Below are 24,415 nucleotides of genomic sequence, written 5' to 3'. Positions count from 1 at the left end.
AAACTCCTTGGTTCAAGAAATGCTTCTGATGTACTCTCTCTCTCTCCTCTCACCAAGAACATAGGAAATAGATGGAACAGAGAGTAAAACCAACCTCTCTCTCTAGACTCTGTTTCTCTGTTTTCTTTCTCTCCATAAGAGAACTTTCTGGGAAAAATTCTTAATGCTGTTTGGTTGGAGAATTTAGAAGGAATTTGAAAAGAAAAAAGAAAAATGTAAGTACATTTTATTTAATTTCACATATCTTTTTAAATCTCTTCCCAAATCTTTCATTTAAATATACATTTACACTAATTTATATAACAAGACATTCTGATCCAGTCAAGAAACTAGTACAACAACTTGATAAGAGCTGCTGCTTATACTAGTTGATAAGCAGTTGGTGACTTGTGTGAGCCAACGCATTAGTCCCATTCTCATTAAGAACGCGTGAAAAACACTTTCACATCCAAAATTATAAATGCAACCCTTTTTTTTCTTTTACTTTTTTTTGGCCAATTGTTTGACAAAATCAAATGCAAGGAGAAATTGGTGGGCGGGCGGGTTGGGGGGCTTACAACATTTCGTTGGGGCATTTTGTCGAACACCTTCAAGGTTGTCGCATTTTACGTAGAATCAAACAATATTTTTCAGAATATAATATTATTGTTTGTTAGGAATGTCATTAAAATGGTGGTGGGTGGTGGCAATGGTAGAGAGATGGGGAGAGTGGTGGTGATTGAGAAGTTATTTGGGTTTGAGCAATGTTTCACATGACACTTGTCATCTATAAATTATGTATTTTTTTTTATCTATTTAGTCATATATATATATATATATATATATATATATATATTTAACTCATAATTTAATTGAAAACAATTATACAAGTCAGTAACAATTAGAGTTTGATTCGATATGCAAAAAAATTTTAAAAGTTAAATAATTTAAATCATATAATTAAGAATTTATTTTTTTTACTATTTTATAACTAATTTGATGGGTGTTTGGTTAATATGGAAAAATTGTTTAAATTTTAAAATTACATTTTTTACCATCAAATTAAGTTTTTACGGTTGTTGATTTTGTACAATCATCTCTAATTGGATTACATAAACTAAAATTAAAAACTCTAAGAATTAAATAGATAAAATCGATAATTTAAAGATAAAATGAAAAAAATAGTGGCAGGTTAGAATATAAAAATAAATTAACCCACAGACAAGGAAGGAAATGAGGATAATAGGGTTATTTTCTTAGATTTTGGAGGTTGTTGATTTTTAAATTTCATAAGTTTTGAGTCCCTTTTTCCATGTGTTTATATACTTTATCTTCTCTCTTTGTTTTTTCCTCTCCATCCAAAATTTTAAAATCCAAGGGCACCTTCAAAAAAATTAAAAATACAATATAGAGCAAAAACACTTCAATCATTTGGCTTATACAAGCTTAGATCGACCATATGCTGGCAGATTCATTAATGTTTCTCCCATTCTTTTTAGAAAGAACAAAACTAGAAGATGGCATTCTGAATTATTTAATCATGATACTATAGAATTTGACATTCAGTGATTCTGCTCAAAATTGCTTTGGTCTATGCCACTTGATGTAGATTTGGTGAGAACTATACACATGTAACCTTCTATATAAACTGATACTAAATCTAACTTGAATAACCAAACAAGGCCTTAATCAATCTGAATCAGAATTATCTGAACCAGAATCAACCATTTGTAGTGTAGGACTTTTGCATCTTGTTGACTCATCCTCAACAATTGGGGGCACAACCTGTTGTTGAGCTAAAGATTCAGGCAACTCAATTACAATTACCCTTCCATCACTGAATCCTAATGCAATCTGGCGGCATTCTTGTGGATCTACAGCAATCACAAGTGGGTATGCTTGAGAACTGTAGAGAGAAGAAGAAGAGAAAGAAAGAAAGAAAAAGAGAGAGTTAGAATTGTTGCCAACAATCATGTAAGCTAAGGAAATATATAATTTGGCCCAATCACCATATATATATGCTAGTTCAATCACCATGAATGTAGGCCAAATCCAAAACCATAACATAGTAGTGAAAAATGAAGCAACCCTAATTCAACATAATTTCAAGGGATTTAGTATTATTTGATGATCTAGGACAACATCAAGGATTGGCAAGAGAAGAAGATCTGGCCGTGAAATGTTGAAGATAATGCCCAAGAAGATTGTAGAGTGTATGTAATGTTATGGAGAAGAAGCAGCTCTTATCGAGTTTTTTTGGAAAATCATTTTGGAATTACTAAATTACAACTCATTTAACTTTTATCAAATGATATATAAGACATCAAATTTAGGGGTGACCATTGGTTTAATGGTTAAGACTTGGCCTAATAACCTTGAGGTTATGGGTTCAAGTCTTAGGCCACCACTTTACGCTTTATGCCAAAGGTTAGGTGTGTACTGAATCTTTCCCCTCCCAAACACACATTAATGTGTACTTCTTGGGTCTTGTTTTTTATATAAGACATCAAATTTCATGACTACTAGCTTGTTATCTGCACTGAATGCTGATTGAACAAACTAAAAAAAGAAGCTTGGGAGTGACGCAGTTTGTCAGATACATCAAATACCTGATGTTGGACGAAAGATAAGCATCACGATTTAACAGAGATAGTAGTTGGAGATTTGAAGCAGAAAACACGGCTACAGTTCCTTCCTTAAACAAAGCATACACCAACTGGCTATCACATGAAAATGTTGCATGGACAATCACTTTTGACAATTCTACTGGGGACCACTGGCAATGCAGAAACAAAAGCATTAGATAACCTGGAAAGAAAATAGTATCTCCCTAAAAAAAACCCATATACTTCCACAATTCATTGTGTTTTTAAAATAAAGATACCTGATTTTTACATTCTAGCTCTGTTGTTTCGTATATGGCGAATTTCAATTCATTCACAGCAAGGAAGTGTTTCTGATCTTGGTGAAACTGAACATGAGTGTCCAACAGTAGTGATTCAAGTATCCTCCCATCTCGAAATTGCAACAAGCTAGTCTTCTTCTTTTCTATTAACTTACCAGCATTGTACCCCCACACTATAATCTGGATTTAACAAATAAAAACACATTTGTTTGCAAAATCAAAATCCATGTCATTAAAATTAATAGCAGGTTTAGATATGCATGTACAGACCAAGATAAACGATTAAATTTCAAACCTCAGAATTTGCTGCAGAAGAAACAAGTACATTCTGCTTAGTGGAAAAGCCTAGGCCAGTGATTCTTCTACAGTGACCAGCAATGACTTTATGCTGCAAAATAGTTTTGTTTGTTTGTTTGTTTGTTTGTTTTTTTTTCCTTGGGTTATCCTCTTTGAACCAAAATAAGTATATAAACAACATTTCATCTTTATATACATGATATCATACCTTAGACAAATGCACATTAAATATCTGAATTGTTGAATTATCCATGCCGATAAAAATGACATTGTTGTCCTGAGGGTGGAAAAGCAGACAAGTCGCTTTACATGCCGGGCACATGAAAACCTTTGTAGTCTGTGATTATCCAACATTTGGGGATGGTCCGTGTAAGCCAAACAAAACAATGTAAGGAAAGATTACAAGCACACTTCAATATGTTTTTATGCTAGAGGAAGAAACCAAATTGAAGGGAAGATTAACATTTTCTTGATACCACTCAATGTAAAACCAGAGGACAGTTAAGCCACTCCCAAGCTTCATGTTTTAGTTTGTTTTGTAAAATACCTCAGAGCCAGTAGTGTCGAACAAGGTCATTGACCCTCCAGATGCTAACATGAGAAAACTATCATTGTTCGTCAAGGCAAAACAGTTGATGCCAGGAAAGTCATTTTTCATTTGTTTTCCTGCTCCTGGCTCCCACAATTGAAGGGTGTACATGGTTGTTTTTGCCTGCACCATGAAACAGTTCTTCATAATATTCATCATTTTTTTTTAATGTTTTTTACAATTTTATTGGCCAAAAGAGGAATAATTTCAAATAAAAGATGGGAAATGTTTACCTTGTTGTCCGGGTTTGTATCATCTTTTTGCAACTTCCAGAGTATTTTAATGCCATTTGATGCTAATACTAGAAGGCCCATACCAGAATTTGTATAGATCAACCTTATGATCTGCATTTGTCAAGCGAGAAGAGAATAAGAAGTAATTTTCTTTACATGAGCAATAAGGACCAATGAAGTCATACCATGTTTGTTTCTGGAGGTTCAGACACTGTAATGGACCAAATTTGATTAGGCTGAGTAAGTGCGTTGAGCCTCATCCTCTTGCTTGGTCGAACTTCATCTAATCTAGGATTTACATTTTTCCTCACATCCTTGCTCTGGATAATCAAATGAATTTGGTTCTTCAAAAGTACTATCAAAATAATTTATGGATGAAGATTCTTGTTGATAAAATGTACAGGATAACAGAAAACTATGACCTGATAAGCCAAAAGTATGGGCTTACAAATTTTGGTTGTGAAAACGCCACAACGTATCACAGATTTTGGTTGCGAAAAGAAATCGAGCTGTACCCAAAAGAATTCGGTTCTACAGATTTTGGATTAAGATTCTTGAAGATCCAAGAGAAGATTTAGTAAACTGACCTTGGTCACAGTCTCGCGCCTAATTCTTGACAAGCAAGGGGGATCCTGATTTATAGTTCGTAGGTTTTTTAGCTGCCGGCTCAAGGGATCTGGAACTGGTTTTACTATGGTTAGTCGCGGCTGAAACAAAATGTAGAAGCAGTCCATTCAAACCTTTGCACGAAAACTACTAAAAGATATAGAATTAATGATTTAGGATCACATACCTCAATTTGACCTTCTGGGGCCAAATTTGCAGATTGTGATGCTAATCCAGCCTCAGAATTATTGGGATTTCTGAGTTTAGCATCCACAAATAAGCATTCTCAATTTAGGATCAGGACTGGGATTTCAACAAATCATACTAGAAATTGCGAAGAGCATCAATCCAATTCAACTAAAACAAAAAAGGACTAAGTTGTACATGAAAAACACAAATATCTATTCCCTTTTTTTTCTAATGAAAACATGTTACCCTTGGAGAAAGAGATGCTTTAGCTTTGAATATGCTAAGGTAGGGAAGTGTATTATGGGAAGTTCTTTCAAACACTTCTTGAACAACGTTCCCTTCAGATTCTTTCTTTGGATCTCCCTGTTAGCCAACCTAGTAAAAAGTTGATAATGTCATTCATACATACTAATTCCATCAAGTATCAGAAGAATTTTCTAGATCTCGTTTCTTTTTTTTTTAATGACTCATGTCGTACCTGAGATGACATTTTAATATCAAGGTCATCTCCTTCATTAATTCTTCATTAGACTCAGAAAAAACTTGTAGTTTGTTCGTAAGAATATCTGTGGCTTTGTGAAGATTGCACCTAATCAATTTCAACAAAATAGAATAAACAAGATTCTGAAGAAGACAAAAAAAAAAAAAAGGCATACAAGGTAGAAAAAAACTCCTATAAAATTCCTTACTTACTTGTCCAATGCCTCAAAGTACTTCCAGCTCCAGAAAATGAAATTAATGGTAGTAGAATGATGGTTGTCATCCCATTTGGTGAAGCCAGAAACGTATCTTGTGACCTCATCCCATTTTTTAGTAGCCACCAGCTCCTCAACATACTTGATGTCAATGAAGACACCTGACTCGCTCTCGAGCCTATAACAGAAAAAACAAATGATTGATACAATAAAACAAGCAATGGTGGAAATTCAGAGATGAAGAACAAACAATGGTTTAGGGGGAAGAATTTACACGCGATGAGTTTTTCTGAAGTTCATCTCAGTAAGGGACTGCAATACCAGTGACAGTTTTTCCCTATCAATTCCGGACATAATGTCACCTGTTTCTTGATCTGAATTCATTAGAATCGCTCGTTCTTGTCTCTATATTGACAAAATTCAATCACAATGACAACCACTGGATGGGAAAAAAAGTACAGTAAGAACGAAAAACCTTTTGTTTTGAAGGAAAATATTTCTAAAAAAAGAACTTTTAAAAGAAAAGGTAACTTTCCTCTGAAATTATTCACCCAAAAAAAACTTTCCCCTGAAACAAAACAGAGGGTTAGTATCCAAATTCAAAGAAAATATAAGGATGGAACTTTGAGATCAAACATATCACCAAGATTTCAGTGTCAAAAAGTGAGCTTTTTTATTTTTATATTTTATCAGCAACAAAAGTAATTTTACAAAGTGGTATTACAAAATGAAATATGTAAATACAAACAGAGTCTAGAATTATCACATGCAAATGAGTTCTTTATTTCTTCAAGATTGTTCAAAAACTAACAAAGCATGTTTTCAAGAAAAGACACACTTGTTTTGAACTGAGACTCTCTCTCTCTCTCCCTCTGCACTTCGTCCCCGGAGCACATTTTTTCAGAATATGTCATAGCAAATGATAAGACAGTCTGTTTTGACAAGAAATGTTTCATGGAAAATTTCTTGAGAATAAAAAGCTAATTTTTGCAGGAAAATTCTTGCGAGAAGAACAAATTTCTGTCAAAACAATGATAATTTAAACAAGATATTCCAAGAAAAGAAACAGATACATTCAAGATTAAACAGAAGATATGAACTAAAATATGAGATTGTACTAATTACATACAAGAACTTGTTTTCTTCTTCGAGACTAATATTATAAATATAAAAAAATAACCCAGCAATCTTGTAAAGGAAAATTTAGGGTTTTCCAGATGAAGAAACAGAGAAAAGTGACTTCAACCCATTAGAATTGTTGAGTGGAACATGGAAAAAGTGATGGAAAAGAGAAAGAAAATGATCTTTAACAGAAAGCTTTAAGTTAGAGTAGAACCATTATGAATGCAAACCTGAAAAACAAAGAACAGGGGAATGTATATCCCACAACTGTGCCTTCTCTCTCAACTGAAACTCCACGGTTCGAGAAGCGCTTCCATTGTACCAAGAACATAGAAAGTGGATGAAACAGAGAGAGTAGAAAGAAACCCACCTCTCTCTCTCTCTCCCTATAGACTCTGTTTCTTCTCTTTCTCACTCCCTCCAAAATATGTGGAAAAATTTCGCTGGCCGGTCAACATCTCGGTCGCCCAGCAGTTTGGAGTGGGTTGGCTTTTTCACTTTTTTAACTTGGGTTATTTTAGCCTGATTTGGGAAGGATTTTTTGGCTTTTGGATTTTTTAGCTTTTTACTTTTTTAACTTGGGTTATTTTAGCCTGATTTGGGAAGGATTTTTTGGCTTTTGGATTTTTTAGCTTTTTTTGTGAAAGATGATTGTAATGATTATGGGTTGAATTTGATGTTTTGTTTTTTGTGGTTAAAATAGCCTATTTTGTTTTTTGTGGCTATTTTAGCCAAAAAAGCCTGGCTTTTTTCTTTCCAAACGGATTATTTTGTTAAGAAAAATAAGTGAGAGCAGTAATTAGTGCTACCACTAATGATGTGACAGTGGGTCTCACCATGAATGATTTGATGTTTTGACTTTGGTGTTGCATTTTTTTTCTTTTTTTATTGAATGTCATGTCATTAGTGATCTTTTTAGAACTCTAAAATTAATGGTCTCTATCAATATTGTTTTGTTAAAATGTATAATATCAGATGAAATTTTTACTTGATTTAAAAAAGGTTAAACATCGTTCGGGCATTGTAAAAAAAGAAAAAGAAAATTTATCAATATGTTTTATTTTGCAAAGATAGATCTAAAAATAAAAATCAAAGGGCTTGTTTGGTTTGATTTTGGGAGATGAGTTTGGGAGATAAAAAGTACGAAAAGTTGTTTGGTTTGGTTTTTTTGGAAAGATGTTTTGGAAAATTATTTTGAGAGAGAGTTTTGAAAAAAGTGATTGATTTGATGTGTATGAGAGAGAGATTTGTTTGAAAAACTTGTTTGGTTTACAAGTTTTGGGAAATTTTTTTGGAAAAATTTGTTTGGTTTGAATTTTTCTGAAAACTCATTTGTAGAGAAATTTTCTCAAAATTTTTTGGGAAATTCAAACCAAACGAACCCGTAATATTCACATGGATGTATGCAGGAATTTATTATTATTATTATTATTTTGTAAACATGGGATCCACAAAAGATAAGTATTGTATATAACTTCTGATATTTTTTTGAGAACCGTTACATTGCTCTATATTTTTCTCAAGATTATTATTGAGTACTAATACTATACAAAAATGTTTTAGAGCTCTAATATAGGAGCTCTAATAGCTCTAATGGGAATGTGGGACCTATTCTGATGTGATGTTTGTGCCTTGCCTTGTTTTTTTTTTTTTTTTTTATTGCTTGGACACATCACTAGAGCTCAAATTAGAGCTCTAGATTTAGAGCTCTCTAGCATCTCCCTAATACTATAAACACGGATTGTTTGGCAACACAGTTTTTTTAGCTAAAAGAAAGAGTGAAAAAATCTGGTCACTCCCTAGTAATCCTGAGTGTCCTGCTCACACTTGACAATATGAAGGCCTTATTTGAGTATAGATTATTTTAATAATTTTTTATTTATTTTTGACTAAAATATTAAGTAAAAAAATTTAGTATGTTTTGGATGATTTTTTAATTTTTTTATGAAAAAATATACAAAAAGTGAGAGAAAAATTAATGTTTAACTTTTTAATATAAATTATTAAATTTTTAATTTTTTTGATAACTTTTTGACTAAAATCATCACTTGTAAAACGAGGTCTAATTCCCAATACCATAAATTGAGTGCTTTGTGTGCTTACATGCTACCTGCTAGTGATATATATATAGAGAGAGAGAGAGACAGAGAGAGCGAGAGAGAGAGAGAGGGGCTCAATCAAACACCAACCAGGGCCTTCATTACTGGCAGTCGCAAAACACAGGTTTACAGTATCAGTTACAGATCATGAATGTCCCAATGTGAGAGAGAGAGAGAGGGGGGGGGGGGGGGGGGGGGGCTCAATCAAACATCAACCAGGGCCTTCATTACTGGCAGTAGCAAAACAAGGGTTTACAGTATCAGTTACAGATCATGAATGTCCCAATGAAACCTTAGCAAACCATGCATATACATATATTAATGTATTAAAGAAAGCATCACTAAAAATGAAAAGATGGAAATTAGCTTCACAAAATAACACTACTAACTTTTGTACAACCTTCACTTCACCCAAGTGCCATGTCAAGTACACTACATAAGTCATATTTTTCACACCCCCCCCCCCCCCCCCCCCCCCCCCCAAAAAAAAAAAATAAAATAAAATAAAATTTGAAGAACCACATCCAAGACATCGTTCCCAAACAAGCCCTTGAGCTTGATTTATAAAGTTCATACTTCCAGAAACACTTCATTTGATTTACTATGAAAATGATAAATAAGCAAAGAAACAGTTGGCTTCTACCACAAGGCTGCGTTCCTTTCCCATGAAGCAAGGGTATTCACATGAGGGAGGTAAGAGCTGCGGTGCCTGTGAGGTTCTCCTTCCATCTCAACCTTTCTCATCACTTGAATTTCGATATCATAAGCATAAAAAGAGCCATCTCTGCATCCCTTGAAGACCATTTCTCTACCATGCCTCAATGTAGAAATGGGAATCAAATCCGTTATCTTATTGCTTGTGATAATATGTCGCTTTACCCATGATCCCCCTTGCAATACCTTCAAGATCCATACCTCTATTCGATTTAGTGTCACGTGAGTCACAAAGCTCAAAAATCCCCCAATCTCAAGTAGTCTGTCATTTACGCTGCTGCTAATAGGAAGAGCTCTAGTGTGAAATTTCTCATCATCAACGCTCAAAGATACAATGTAACTGCAACCATGTTTTGCGGGGAGCCAATGCAAGGCTCCAATGGCTGCAACAGGTTTGCGTATTAACTTCGTAAATAGTCCAAAAGACGGCCCATCCACTGCCCACCACGATCTAGTAGTAAGGCTCAGTATCTCACAACTAATATACCCACTTTCATCCCGAAACAAGTGTACCACTTTATATTCTCCAGTCAAGTGGCCGAACACAAAACCATATGACTCATCACGGGCATTAATAGTACCTAGAGGAAGTGCAACAAGCTTCCTAGTCACCGGATTTATCACAAGTAAGCCTCCATTCTGCTCGCATGTGGCCAAAATTAAACCATTACAGGTTGCTAGAATATCCTTTAAGCCACTTATTTGTGACTCGATTACCTTACTCTTTCCATCTTTCACCTCTAAGAAATTGATGTAAGATCTGGATGGTTCCCTTGTTAAAAAAATTGAGTGATATTCTGATAGACCGAGCTTGGCTTCAATAGAGAAAGTCTTGGGCCTTCTTTGGGAGACTAATTGCAGAAAGATGAAAACTGTTTCAGAATGACAAATATAAGCATCCGTGAAATTCGAGCTGTTAACCAAATTGAACCACGCCTTGCACACAAAACTTGATCTGTGAAGAGATTCGGCAGGAAGAAGAAGAAGAATCTTGAAAATCAAGTCATAAGGAAGATGTGCCACTTGACTCCACTTAATTTCTGGCAACCCATTCATGTGTTCCTTCTTTTCATTGGCAGAAGCCCTTAACAAGTGAGAAAGTTTGTCCTTTTGTAAAAGCTTGCACTGCTTGCTGCTTTCTCTCAGCTGGGTGTCCCTGGTCGCCCTCATGCCCTTGAAGAAAAAAAGATAATGAGATGATGGTGGGGTGAATAATAAATCAATAATAAAATATCAAAGAGTAAAAGAAATGCCCATCTCTAATGATACCAAATAACATGCATAAATTTTAAAAAACAAAATTTATTTCCTGGATTGAAATGAGATGTTTCAACTGCACTGTTTTGTAAAATGTGGAAGGACCGGCTTCTAAACATTCCTTCACAACCTAACAAAATAAAACCAGAATCCAGTTTTGCATTTTAAAATTATTATGTAGGTGTAAAAACAACCTCTTTTGAGAGCCCCAACACCAAATTGATATAGAAGAGAACCAGGAAACTCAAATATTGCTAACTATGAATGGTTTCATGAGGATCAGGGAAACTAAAAGCTGGCCAGTTTAGTGATGAAACAGGTAGAAAAGAGGATATATGCTTCATCAATTATATATGGCCTAGATTATCTTCTGAAACTTCAGAACAGTAGTTGCAGGAAAAATATAGAGAAGCAAAACACCAGGGAGAAGAAAACCAAGAGAAGTTTCAAAAATCATACCCACTCTAGTTGAAGAATTCTAAGCGTAAATATTACTGTAGAATATATCAAAAGACAATCAGACATCTTTGTCCACAGAACAACAAAGTTGAACCCCCTTTTTGCCAAAAAAGAACTGCTCAAATCCTGCTGAAGAGAGTTGGGCAGCCCTCAAATCTTCCGGTCGGCACCCTCTCATTCCATTCCATACGAAAAAGCATCCCAAAAATACCTAGAGATTTGTTTTATATAAAATAGCCCTATTTTCCCAAAAATAAAGAAAAATAGAACTAACTATTCTCAAAAAAACCTTTTGGAAAAAAGGGGTTATCAAAACGCTTCTTTTCACCAGCAAGCAAACTGTGTTCTTTGTTATATTTGCATCACATGGCCCCAAGAAAAAGTACCAACTGAAGCCATCTATAATCCCATATCAGAGCACTTTTAAACTTTCCTTCAAATATTTATATGGAAAATCATAATTTAAAATGCACATAGTTGACTAAAGTTTTCTTGCATTATCTATATCAATTTATCATGCTAAAGGGAGGGGGAAAAAAAGATTAGAAAAATCAGGCTTTCAATTGTATTACAATATCAACAAAAACTGAGGATTTTAATTGTTCGCACATTATCTATATCAATTTATCATGCTAGAGGAAAGACAAAAAAAAGATTCGAAACATTAGGCTTTCAATATAAAATAAAATTAAAAAATTGAGGATTTTAATTGTCTGAGTTGTTGTTGATCTACAATATATTTTTTCTTTTTTCTATGTTGTATTTGGAAGCTTGAAGCTTGAAGCTCCAATCCGAGATGGCAAGAGATGTCACTCATGCTAACAGCTTGATCTACAATAATTCAACTAAGGGTAAATTACACCGGCAGTCCTTAGATTTTAGCCCTTATGTAATTTTGGTCATTAGTAATTTCAATTTACTCAATTTTGATATGAATTTATAATTTTGTCTCAATTTAGTCCACTTGTTATAGTGGTTACTGTCTTTCAATGGTAGATACGCACATGAGCAGCATTTATCATGCTTTTTTTTTTTTGATTAAAAGCATTTGTCGTGCTTTTATAAGCAAAATTATAAACTTGTTCAACTCAACAAGTTAAATCAACCAACTCAGTTACCATTTTCCTTCAAAAACCTTAATCAACCTTTTTAATTAGATTAAATACAAAATTAAAATTAATAGTCAAAATCAACCTAATTGAAATTAGCAAATTGACACGTTTTCCCTTTAATTAAACAAGCATTAAAAAAGCATCATTTTTTTTTATTTTTTTTTATTTTGCACATATCTAGCCAATTTCATTCATTTCTTAATCCAAAATTAACACTCTGTTTGGATCGTGAGGTGATGTGAGAAAAGAAATGATTATGATTTCTCACTCAGATGAGAAAATAAAAGAAATTATTATACTTTCTCGCCATTATGTTTAGATGAATAAAAAAGAAGAAAATATGATTTCTCACCTATCTTATTTGATAACGTAAATAAGAGAAAAGAAAAGAAAGCATTCTATTTCATTTTACCAAAATAACCTTTCATATTAACAAGTTAAGTTTTTTCATAAGGGTAATTTCAATAATTTAGAAAACTTTCATTATACTCAATTCCTTTCCCACCAAATCTCACCATTGATGAGAAACAAAACATAGGTCTGGCAAGAATTTTTTGTCACCATCTCTCATTATTTTTCACCTATTTAATCATCTAAACAAGTGAGGGTTTCCTATTCTCAACGTTGCTTTTCTTTTTCTCACCAAACCCCTCCATCCAAACCGAGTGTAAGAAATTCTCAGCTAAAACCCAAATTAACAAAATTCTAATTCATTTTTCTAAACCGCCCTAAACTAAAGTAAAATTAAGGTATCACGTTTTGCACCCACGACAAGTAGTGATTCTATTTAAGTACAACAGACTAATTGAAACGGATGTGAAACAAAATTGTGATCATAAGATAGAATTTGATTCGATATTGGATTAGAATACGGATATAGAGACATCAAAGAAAAACAGACAAGAAGAAGAAAAGAGGAGAATCAGACCTTGGTTCTTCAGTGCAATTATCAAAATCCGAATTCTGGGATTTTGATTTTTGAGAACATGTTGACGATCAAGATCAAGATGGCAAGAGAGAGAGAGAGAGAGAGAGAGAGCGCACCAAGTGGCTTTTCAAGTGTAAAGTTGAGGGTGCTTCATAGAATTTTCAAGTGTCAAGTTGAGGGTGCTTCCTAGGTGAGAAAATTGGGAAATTCTATTTGGACTGTAGAATTTTTGAGTGTCAAGTTGAGGGTGCTTCCAAGGTGAGAAAATTGGGAAATTCTATTTGGACTATAGAAAATATCAATCCATTCCTATATAAATATTCAATAAACATCTCAAAATATTCAATAAACGTCTCAATTACATTAATTAATTAGTGCATTAATGACTGATGTGATATAATTTTAAAAATTTTAAAATTTTATAATTTATATAATGGGTAAAATTTATAATTTTAAAATGATAATATTATAACATATGTTAGTACATTAATTAATATATCAATTTGATATATGTAGCACCACTCATAAATATCAAAAGTCAAATATTAAGACAAAAATTTATAAATAAAAAGTAATTATTTAGATTAAATTACAAACATATTATTTTAGGTTTATTTCTTTTTAGATTTGAACTTTTTTTAAGTTTGTTTAAAATATAATTATTCTCTGTAATTTTAAAAATTTGTCTCTTTAAGTTTTTAATCATATAACAAATTAACTCTTTTATTAATAAATTATTAAATTAATTAATAGTCTCTAATGATATTATAAATATATTTCAATTAAAATGTTAAGTAGTTTTATTATTTTATAATAGAATAGTTATAAATTTAATTTTTTTTTGTTAGTTCGGTTAAATATTAAAAAAAAAATTGACAATGAAGTATTTGTAATTTTCAAAATCAAAAAGAATCATTCATATTTTTAACAAATCTCAAAAAAATATATTTATAATTTACTTTTCTATTTTTACATTTTCTTGTGAAATTTTGTTTAAAAAAATTTAAATATATAATTTTCTTCGCATTATATTTAATGGTAATTTACGTTGACTTCTCTCAGATTCTACAATTTTAACATAATTAAATCGAAAGTTAAATGAAGTGAAACTAATCTAAATTGTGTGAAAATATAAAAATAAACAATCTAAAGTATATATTTTTTAATATAATTAACAAATTATTAATAAAAAAGGTTAAGTATTATATGAATTAAAATATCAAACAAACGCAATATAATTATATCAAAATTATAAGACTTATTACATTTTCTTTAAATTTCAAAGAGATTAGTGTAATTTATCTTATTTTAATATATTAAAAATGATTGAACTTCTCTCATATTTATATTTTAATACAAGAGAGCTGTGGAGATCATCATGGGTTATGATCTATCGTTCATTTTATAGGACTATCAATGTATATCATTCATAAAAAAATTAAATTGATTCAATAATTATAGTCTTTCTATTTTATTGTATTTATTTTTGCATATATATTTATCGTATATTTTTTTTAGAATTAAACGTCATTAAATAAAAAAATTATGATTTTTAAATCAAATTATTTTTCCTTATGAATGATATATATTGAGTAATTAAAATGAGAGGCCCTACTTGGCAAGTAGTGATTTAAGCTAAAAAATAAAAAAGTCATTAAAAAAATTTTAAAACTTATAATATTTACCCTACAAACCTATACACAAGTATCAGGATCCTCTGAATTGTTGGCCCTGAAGTGATCCCTGAAGTGTGTGGATCCAATGGCTGAGAATGTAACTAACCAAAACGACTCGTTTTGGTTAGTAATTTCAAAAAAAAAAAAAAAAAAATAGAGTTGATTCAAAATTCCCAAATCATTCCCTCCAGTAAGCAAAGCTGTGTGGCGGGAATGCAAAAAAGAGAGAAGAAGACAGAGAGAGAAGAGAGACGGGAGTGTCGTCCAGCCATTGCCACCGTCGCCGCCGTCGCTGAGGTGTGGGAACATTTCATTCATCCCTTTTAACATTGTACAAATCTATACATATATACCCCAATCTCTGCACAATCCCCATAATTTTTTCAACTCAAATTTTTATGTATATGTATTGTTTAAAGTGTCCATTTTTCACAAATTCCACCGTTTAACTAAATGAATGATGATTGAGATTTAAGGTTCTTATAAAGTGAAATGTGTGTTTACATGAAAACAAAAATATGCTGCACCTGTATCTCAGTCAGAATGACGGAGAATGGAAAGGTAAAAGCAATGTCCCCCGAGTGCTTGAGCCACTAACCATATTTTTTTAGTAGTAGTAGAAGCTGGTACACCTCCAATGCTACCCTTTATGTTTCCATCTCCTGCAATTTTACATTCTTGAGCATCTTGGTTTGATTTCATTTTCAGAATCTGTTTTCTGGAAAATACTAAAAAACTAGTTTGCTGAAAATAAACACTAGAAAGATATCTTTGAATTTTCAATAACTATTTATGCACACAACCCCCAAAAAAAATTATGAGTATTTTCTATTTTTTCATTACCAAATTAGTTTTTCCTGTTTTCTGAAAATTATGAGTTTTTCCTGTTTTCAGAAAATTATGAGTTTTTCCTGTTTTCAGAAAACAGGAAAAACTAATTTGGTAATGAAAAAATAGAAAATACTCATAATTTTTTTTGGGGGTTGTGTGCATAAATAGTTATTGAAAATTCAAAGATATCTTTCTAGTGTTTATTTTCAGCAAACTAGTTTTTTAGTATTTTCCAGAAAACAGATTCTGAAAATGAAATCAAACCAAGATGCTCAAGAATGTAAAATTGCAGGAGATGGAAACATAAAGGGTAGCATTGGAGGTGTACCAGCTTCTACTACTACTAAAAAAATATGGTTAGTGGCTCAAGCACTCGGGGGACATTGCTTTTACCTTTCCATTCTCCGTCATTCTGACTGAGATACAGGTGCAGCATATTTTTGTTTTCATGTAAACACACATTTCACTTTATAAGAACCTTAAATCTCAATCATCATTCATTTAGTTAAACGGTGGAATTTGTGAAAAATGGACACTTTAAACAATACATATACATAAAAATTTGAGTTGAAAAAATTATGGGGATTGTGCAGAGATTGGGGTATATATGTATAGATTTGTACAATGTTAAAAGGGATGAATGAAATGTTCCCACACCTCAGCGACGGCGGCGACGGTGGCAATGGCTGGACGACACTCCCGCCTCTCTTCTCTCTCTGTCTTCTTCTCTCTTTTTTGCATTCCCGCCACACAGCTTTGCTTACTGGAGGGAATGATTTGGGAATTTTGAATCAACTCTATTTTTTTTTATTATTATTTTTTTAAATTACTAACCAAAACGACGTCGTTTTGGTTAGTTACATTCTCAGCCATTGGATCCACACACTTCAGAGATCACTTCAAGGCCAACAATTCAGAGGATCCTGATACGAAATTCTAAAGAAGGTTATCCCTATTCCTTCCTTCAGTCCTCAAGTCTCTCTTTCAATCACTCTTTTTCTCTAGATCGTCTTCAATATACATACATATATATATATATATATATATATATATTGTATTGTGAATCTAAGGTATTGTTTGGAATATTTTAAATAAATGTACTTTTTGATTTTTTTATGAAATATGAATTGAGATTGAAGTGTTGCAGTAAAAAGGTAATGTAACTTAAATAAGATGATTTGAATTAAATAAGGTGACTTTTTTACTTATAACTTTTTTAAGAGATGCCAAACAAGGCATAGATGTCATCTTTGATTCTTTGTGTAATCATTCTCTCCTAGCATCTCAAATTTCAATCTCTCTCACTCTGTGCCTATCTCATCTACACAACATACCCTCATTCGCATTGTCTTCAATTTGGGAATTAGTGATTTTAGGTTTTCAATAATATGTGTTCTTATTGACGAATTTCCCATGAGATCTTTCATTGTTAACTTGTGATTTCAAGTCATAGGAATATTGAAGGAGAAAAAGTATCAATTGTGGTTTGCATGTGTTCTGTTTTTTTGTTGAACAGAACAAGTTTATGAACAATTATATTATCCCCTCAAGCTTTATTAAGAACATTGATTGGTATGCACTAGGTTGATTTCTATTTATTGTTTTTAACGATGAGATTATGATATGATTGCAATGTAATGGTTTGATTCGGGTTGATCCAATGATTATCCTGCTGATTGTCAAGAATCTGTGTTTTAAAACATTAGACGAATTAAATTATGAATCTTGATAAAATAACACCAAGATATTTATAAGTACTAGTAGCACATGAAATTGTTTTAATGAAAAGTGAAAATAGGCATTGCTGGACTAGATGAAAAGACTTTTAACCAAATGAAATGCTATAAAGTTACAGCTGCCGTGTCAATTTGTTATTGTAAATATCTAGTATAATAATTTTATTAAATGTTATTAGGAATATTTAATTAATCACTGTATCAATCTATTGGAGCCATTAAGAATGCTATATATTTGTAGTTACCTCTGAAGGGCTAATTATTTTCTAATGCTGTGTTTGGTTGGGGTTTTTGGGATGGGATTTGGAAAAGGAATGAGAAATGTAATCCTATTTATGTTTGGTTATAATAAAAAATATATGGGAAAAGAAAGGGGGTGAGAAATAAATAAAGAAATAGGAGACCTTTTAGGACATCAATTCTATTTTATAACCAACACAACCAAACATAGTTGGGATTTGGAATTCTATTAATTCTTTCTCCTTTTCCTTTCATTTCCATTTCCCTTTCCATTTCCCTTCCTAAATCCCCTAACCAAACACAGCGTAAAAGTCTACACTTGTTTCCTGTAGATTTAAAGTAGTGTTGGTATAGATTTTACCATTTTTTGCATAAAATTTTAAAAGAATGGTAATTAATATTTATCCTTCAAAATAAAGACGAATGTTTTTTTTTTTTTTTTTTTAATATATAATAAGCTGAAGGGAATGAAAATATGATGAAGAAGATACATTGCAAGATATGGATATTATTATAGAAAAGCTACGGAAATGAATAAAAAAATTACATGCACAGCTTGAGGTTTTGAAATGCATGTAATATCCAAAATAGAGATACTGGAATGTCACATATTTTGTTCCATTCGTTGGTGTGCGAAAAATTATTGTATTTTGCAACTTCTTTTGTTTGCATCTTCCAAAATGCTTTTCAGCATTTTCCGAAGATGTTTACATTTGGAGCATCATATACATCCTGTTTTTGTTTGTTGCTTGACAAGAGTTAGCTTTCGCTGTTGTCATTTTAATAGTCCAATCCAAGGCTCAAGATGCAGTAACACAATAAAAAGAGGTGTTTATTAAAGTACATCACTAGATTTAGAAGAGGCACTTATGCTATTCAACTTGTATGTTGTTTCCCTTTCTTTTTCCCTTTTATCCCTTCCACATTTGACTTGGTTTCATGTTTTACCTGCTCTGCAATTCTAATTTCAAATGCCATTGACGTGGCCATAGATATTGTATATACGGCAGAGGCACTTGGCGACAATTTTTTATTCACTTCTACCATTGGGTTAAAATTATGATAATGAAATAAAATACATAATTCAAGTTTTATCACCATACAGATTGGAAATGATGTTCCGCCATGTGTTTTACAAGGCCAGCAGAGCACCAATGGCTCATTTCAAGAAGCTCCAAATATTTAAAGGTTGGGCCTGCAATATTAAAGACACTCCTTCACACTTCTGTCCTTGTCAAACTGGATGGGCCTTGTTGCTGAGAAATCTAAGGCCATGGAGCTACATTTAGTGCTCTGACATGATCATTGCACTCTTTCCTTATATAGACGAACTCCATTAGAAGATGATAGTGGCAAAGACTTCTTCTTCTTCTTTTTTTTTTTTTTTTGGTATGATGAGTAATTGCTATTGTTATTATTTCTTTCATCCACCTAAAGGGCTTCAAAATATAAAGTTTATTGGGGCATGGTATAGATTATGGAAATTGATTGATTAAACATGTACCTTATTGGAAGTAACACCCTTACCCTTGATGTTGTGGTCATGGAATGTCGTATGGTATTGTTACTTATCCATGACAGAGTTGTTGATTTGATTACCATGAAACAAAAGAGAGACTTTTCTCTTCTTGAGATTCGGGACATAATTAAGACAGACATTTTCCTCATTTGCCATACATGCATTTTGTTGTTGTGTCAATAATGAGTCATGACAACTCTTTGCGATATTTGCTATTATACAACCCCTAATTTACATTCTTATGTTTTTCATTTCGTTCCGCAGCATTGGACTTGGTCTTTTTCTCTGTGGATTATCTTGTCTAGCCACATATTAATTTGCTAGTTCTTATAAATAATTTATTCAAACTACATATAATTACCTCTATAGATCTTATCCACCACCTTCCTTTGTTTGAAAAGTCATTTGAGTGATCTTGTTTAAATTATGAGGTTCTTTATTGCAGGATTTTCAGGGATGTTAGAGGAAATGGTTGGGGACAGTGACCAGCGCATCACCTGTCTTCTCTTTTGCGGGCCTCATTTTCCAGCATCTCATAATTATATGAGAGAATATGTACAAAACTATCCATTTATCAAGGTATTTAACTTTCTTCATTCATTTCTTTTTTCCTTGATAAATGGATAGTTTTCCAGCTCTATTTTTCCATTTTGAGATTTATGGTTGTGTCGTTGATTAATAGTTATGACTATCCTCAATTCATGAAAGGTTGTTTTTGTAGTGGTAGTAGTTATTAGTTTTGCCAAATTGACTTATAGTACATTTCCTCTTTGGATATAAAAGTGTCGTCTCACCTTTGGAAGAAAATAGTTGTTATTTTTTCCAAATTGACTTATCTTGTATTACTCTCTCGTATTTCTTAATTCTTACTGAAAATTTTCCTTTCACACTGATTTCTCAAAATTGATGTTCTTCAATTGGAATAGACATCAGTTTAAGGGGTTATCGATGCTATAGTGCATCCCTTCAGTAGTTCTATCTTCTGTTTTGTAGGTTGATGATGTTCCATTTGATGATGTGCCTGCTGTTATTGGCAACTACGATATCTGTATTGTAAAAAACATGCAGCTAAATGCAGATGTTATCTCTTGTGCAAATAGGACAAAGCTTATAATGCAGTATGGTGTTGGGCTGGAAGGTTCTTTCTTTATTTTTGTTAAATACCATAAGCATAATATCTGTTAGACATTATTTCTTATATGCATATGGTCTCCATTTATCTTTACACGAAGGCGTTGACATCAATGCTGCTACAAAGCATGGAATCAAGTCGCTAGAATTCGGTGGTGTAACTGGAAATGCAGCTTCATGTGCTGAAATGGCCATATATCTAATGTTGGGCCTTCTTCGTAAGCAAGTCAGTTAAATTTAGTCCAATAATCTAGAATCAATATGCATTTCTCATTTTTTTTAGCTTATAAATTGGGAAGCTTCAACAACTTTTGGTGAATTAATTATTTTAAATTATGAAAATGCTGAAATAAATGGTTTATATACATTGATCCAAATTGCAATTTAGAAAAACGATAAATTTATGTTGTGCTATCTCTCCATGATATGTTGCTGATTTTCTCCTTTTTCCTATGTGAAATTTATGTGTTGAAGTTCAATTGATGAAAAGTCTTAGCCTAGTACCACTATATTGGAAAGTCCTTTGTTTTTTACTTTTTTCTTCCATAATTTTCTCAAACCTTGATAAATTTCACTGTGTTGATAAGAGCTTAACCAGAATTATGATTTAGCTCCTTTCTAAGAGTTTAGTTATTTATTTACATGTTTATTTATTAATTTTCATTACCTTGCAAGATCATTTTTTAATAACCTCACAAATAAAAAGTGATGTATTTTATCAGTATCACAATACAGGTGAGTGATATATTACTAGTCTTTTAACTTATAAAACTGTTGATTAGATTTACTCTCTTATCTATTACTGTATATTATTTTCATCGACGACTGTGTGCCTCGTAATTACTTTATTCTTTCTACCTCGCCTTCACTACAAAGCTTAAATTCATTAATCCCCAAAGGTACATGACATTGTTTTTGAGGGGTTCAAATTTGCTGCATTGTTGGGTCATTTTGGCATATAACCCTTCTATTTTACTTACTTTATTTTCTATCTTTCTATTCCCTCTTGATAGCCTTATCCACTCTAGACAAATTCCCACTATTTAGTGTTAGAAGTATGTAAATAATGTGCTCGCACTTGGTGTTTTTCACAGGGTGTTTCTCCTATTTACATATGAATTGGTTGCATGCAGAAATTCACTATTGCTTGAGCATTTGACATCATTTTGAGCACATTTTGTTATTAAGCTGATTAATCTGAGCACTTTTGTCTTTTATTTGTCATTATTGTTGAGATACCTTAAGAATCCATACACGTGGCTCGGTTTTCTCCATATCTCCCGACTTTCGTTGTTTATTGACAATATTTCAACTTTGCTTTTAGATTTAGGTCTTATTGTGGTAGTGCACATTCAATATGCATTTTATTTTTATTTTATATTTTTTGGGACTCTTTTGAAATACTGGATGTTTGGGATCTTAGGATTATATGGACAGGCATTACACCATTTCTTTTTCAAGACATTGTTCTTTGTATATGTGGTTATGTCATATATATAACACATATTTGTGTATGAAATTTAAGTCATGTTTACGTGAATTGGTTTTTTGTTATTACTGCAGAATGAGATGCACATTGCTGTAAAGCAGAAGGTGCTTGGAGAGCCAGTTGGCGAAACACTGCTAGGAAAAAAAGTGAGTTTCAATTATCTTGGTTTTTTTTCTACAAGTTTTCCTACAAATGCATTCGTGCATTTTGTGTTTTGTTTTCTTTTTTTCTTTCCATTGTTTTCTTTTTTTAATATCCTAGAATAACTTCATGTTGAACAAATGCTTCAAACAAATGATTTAATATCATTGCATATACTTAACCTGATATTTTAAAATAAGTTTGAATGGTATAATTTGATAAATGGAAAAATTTAATAGCCCTGTAAGGATGGTGAAACATATGAATTCAAAGCCATTTGTGTTAGAGTAGCTGAATGATGTAATATGATCTGTTCTGCCTATGCAAACGAAGTATAGCTGTCTTGCTTAAATTTACTTGGCAAGGATGCTTGCAGGGTTGTTTTTGTATTTCAACGAGTCAACCAGGATGGTTCCACCTCCTTTATGTTATCTGGTATACATGAAACCATGTAGAAGTTGGTCCAAGAGCAAACAGTGAAAACTGTTTTGGACGCCGCGCTAATCATATCAGTTGTGATCCAAAAAATAGTGATGCCTGGAGTGTGAGTTGCTCATATAGGAATCAAGTGAGATGGTTCTGAATATGATCATGATTATTATTTGCTTGCTACCACATCTAGACTTGCATGTGTGCATGCTTTGATGTAGCCTTCCATTTACTATTGACATTAATGTGATTTCTAGCAAATTATGTTCTATGCATATTGATGGTTTACTATATTAATTTAATTTAATCCAGTGTCTGAACGGCTAATGGATGCAAATATAGTAGATAGTTGAATCTTGATTGCTCCCTTAGCTATTAATATGAGATTTTGAGTGGTTAAAAAATATAAGCATTTTGATGTGTTCATAGAATCATAGATATGGAAGTGTGTTTTAGGTTTGCTTTTGCTTATTTATGCATATGGGCTGGAATTTAACCACACAAGGAAGCAAAACACAAGGCGTAAAATTTCATGTCTACCATTAACATTGAATTCTGCCTCGTGGAAGGGTTTCAAGTAACATTTTTCGAGAGAAGGGGTTCTCTAATATAGGAATTTGATCCATTATGGATGTTCTGTGACAGAGTTTAAAGCAATTTTCTACTAGTGCAGTTCTAAGCAAGAGGACTGAACACACTTGCCTCGCTGATGAGCAAAATGATTGTTGTTGCTCTACTGAATTTAGCACAAAACTTGATTATTCTTCTCACTCATGCAGGTGTTCATTATGGGATTTGGAAACATTGGGATTCAGTTGGCAAAACGCTTGCGCCCATTTGGTGTGAAAATCCTTGCTACAAAACGGAATTGGGACTCGTATTTGCAAAATTCATGCAAGTCCAATGGTACGTAAGGGCTTATAAACTAAAATAATAAATTTGTCAAAAAAAAAAAAAAAAAACTAAAATAATATAGCTGAATGATATGTAAGGTTTCATTTATTATTTTTGATGGTATGTCTTCAGCATCACCCACTCAAATTGGTATGAATGACGATTTGGTTGACGAGAAGGGCGGTCATGAAGATATCCATACTTTTGCAAGCAATGCTGACATAGTTGTTTGTTGCTTGTCGATGAACAGTGAAACGGTTAGGCTCCTCTCATTTCCATACATGCGCTTCTTCTGGGAGTGAAGTGCGTTATCTGCTATATGCTCACATTCTTTTGATACATTTGCTTTTAGGCTGGCATCGTAAACAAAACATTTATATCATCGATGAAAAAGGTTTGTTCCCAATCTGATAATGACATCTCAGAAGCGTAATGATATTTTTTTTTTTTTTTCAGTGATGAATCTACTTAATTCTCACAATTTACATTGATACACTTTATGAGAACTGGACTATTCTTTAGTATGATTTGGTTGCTATAACATTGATGAATCTACTTAATTGCTGTTGGTAGCCACTTGCTGCACACATTGCCTGGGGGACTCCATGGAGGTTGTGGCTTGTTGGGTCATGAGGGAGTGCTATTTAGGGGTTTCTGTTGCAAGGCCCTCGTCATTCCCACAAGTCAACACCTTTAGCTTAGTAGGGAATTGTTTGAGGAGATAATTGGAAAGAAGCCTATGACACATGCCCCCCTCTCATAGAAACAACTCAGTGGACACGTGTCCCTATCCTTATTGGTTTGCCCTTACTCTTGGTGCCAATGGTTTGCGTCTTTGCGTGTTTGTTGTTTGGTTTGTATTTCAGGGAGGCCTTTTGGTGAATATAGCACGAGGGGGTCTCTTGGACTATGAAGCTGTTCATTATCACCAAGGATCCTCTAGAGTGAAATTTTCCTAAAGTTTCCTAGAGTGCTACATTGTGTGGTTGAGATTTACTGGCAAGTCACATCAATTTTTCTGATGTGACTTGCCAATAAATCTCAACCACACAATGTAACACTTTAGGAAACTTTAGGAAAAAACCACTTTAGAGGATCCTTGCTCGTTCATTATCACCTTAAATCTGGCCACTTGGGAGGTTTAG

The 24,415-nt window shown here is 32.8% G+C and overlaps 3 protein-coding genes across 4 annotated transcripts; 1 reads left to right on the top strand and 2 right to left on the bottom strand.

Annotated features, from left to right (window-relative positions):
* Positions 1-1,490: 1,490 nt before the first annotated feature.
* Positions 1,491-7,093, bottom strand: LOC114305464 (protein TPR3). 2 transcript variants are annotated; one of them, XM_028250554.2, is made up of 15 exons: positions 6,846-7,093; positions 5,768-6,061; positions 5,492-5,671; positions 5,277-5,387; positions 5,045-5,173; positions 4,797-4,866; positions 4,591-4,710; positions 4,189-4,323; positions 4,004-4,114; positions 3,729-3,893; positions 3,390-3,518; positions 3,180-3,272; positions 2,864-3,064; positions 2,589-2,755; positions 1,491-1,885 (listed from the first exon to the last, which is right to left on the bottom strand). In XM_028250554.2, exons 2-15 carry the CDS (start codon positions 5,875-5,877, stop codon positions 1,669-1,671), a joined length of 1,938 nt encoding a protein of 645 aa, XP_028106355.2. In that variant the 5' UTR covers positions 5,878-6,061; positions 6,846-7,093; the 3' UTR covers positions 1,491-1,668. The 2 variants fall into 2 exon arrangements, with proteins under 2 accessions (XP_028106355.2, XP_082757566.1); XM_082901440.1 differs by lacking the exons at positions 5,768-6,061; positions 6,846-7,093 and having other exon boundaries at positions 5,277-5,364; positions 5,492-5,621.
* A 1,963-nt stretch (positions 7,094-9,056) lies between these two features.
* Positions 9,057-13,485, bottom strand: LOC114305465 (putative F-box protein At5g50220). The gene is made up of 2 exons (XM_028250555.2): positions 13,185-13,485; positions 9,057-10,601 (listed from the first exon to the last, which is right to left on the bottom strand). The coding sequence occupies exon 2, from the start codon at positions 10,596-10,598 to the stop codon at positions 9,354-9,356; it is 1,245 nt and encodes a 414-aa protein (XP_028106356.2). The 5' UTR covers positions 10,599-10,601; positions 13,185-13,485; the 3' UTR covers positions 9,057-9,353.
* Positions 13,486-18,762: 5,277 nt separating this feature from the next.
* Positions 18,763-24,194, top strand: LOC114305466 (uncharacterized). Its single transcript, XM_028250556.2, has 8 exons — positions 18,763-18,855; positions 19,632-19,765; positions 20,180-20,324; positions 20,419-20,543; positions 21,881-21,952; positions 23,156-23,282; positions 23,403-23,527; positions 23,623-24,194. Exons 1-8 carry the CDS (start codon positions 18,780-18,782, stop codon positions 23,701-23,703), a joined length of 885 nt encoding a protein of 294 aa, XP_028106357.1. The 5' UTR covers positions 18,763-18,779; the 3' UTR covers positions 23,704-24,194.
* The last annotated feature ends 221 nt before the right edge of the window (positions 24,195-24,415 follow it).

The sequence above is a fragment of the Camellia sinensis genome, chromosome 13, assembly GCF_055761805.1.
Source record: "Camellia sinensis isolate YWXY chromosome 13, ASM5576180v1, whole genome shotgun sequence".
Lineage (NCBI taxonomy): Eukaryota > Viridiplantae > Streptophyta > Magnoliopsida > Ericales > Theaceae > Camellia > Camellia sinensis.
The sequence above is the reverse complement of the archived record's forward strand: the minus strand, read 5'-3'. Positions and strand labels throughout refer to the sequence as shown.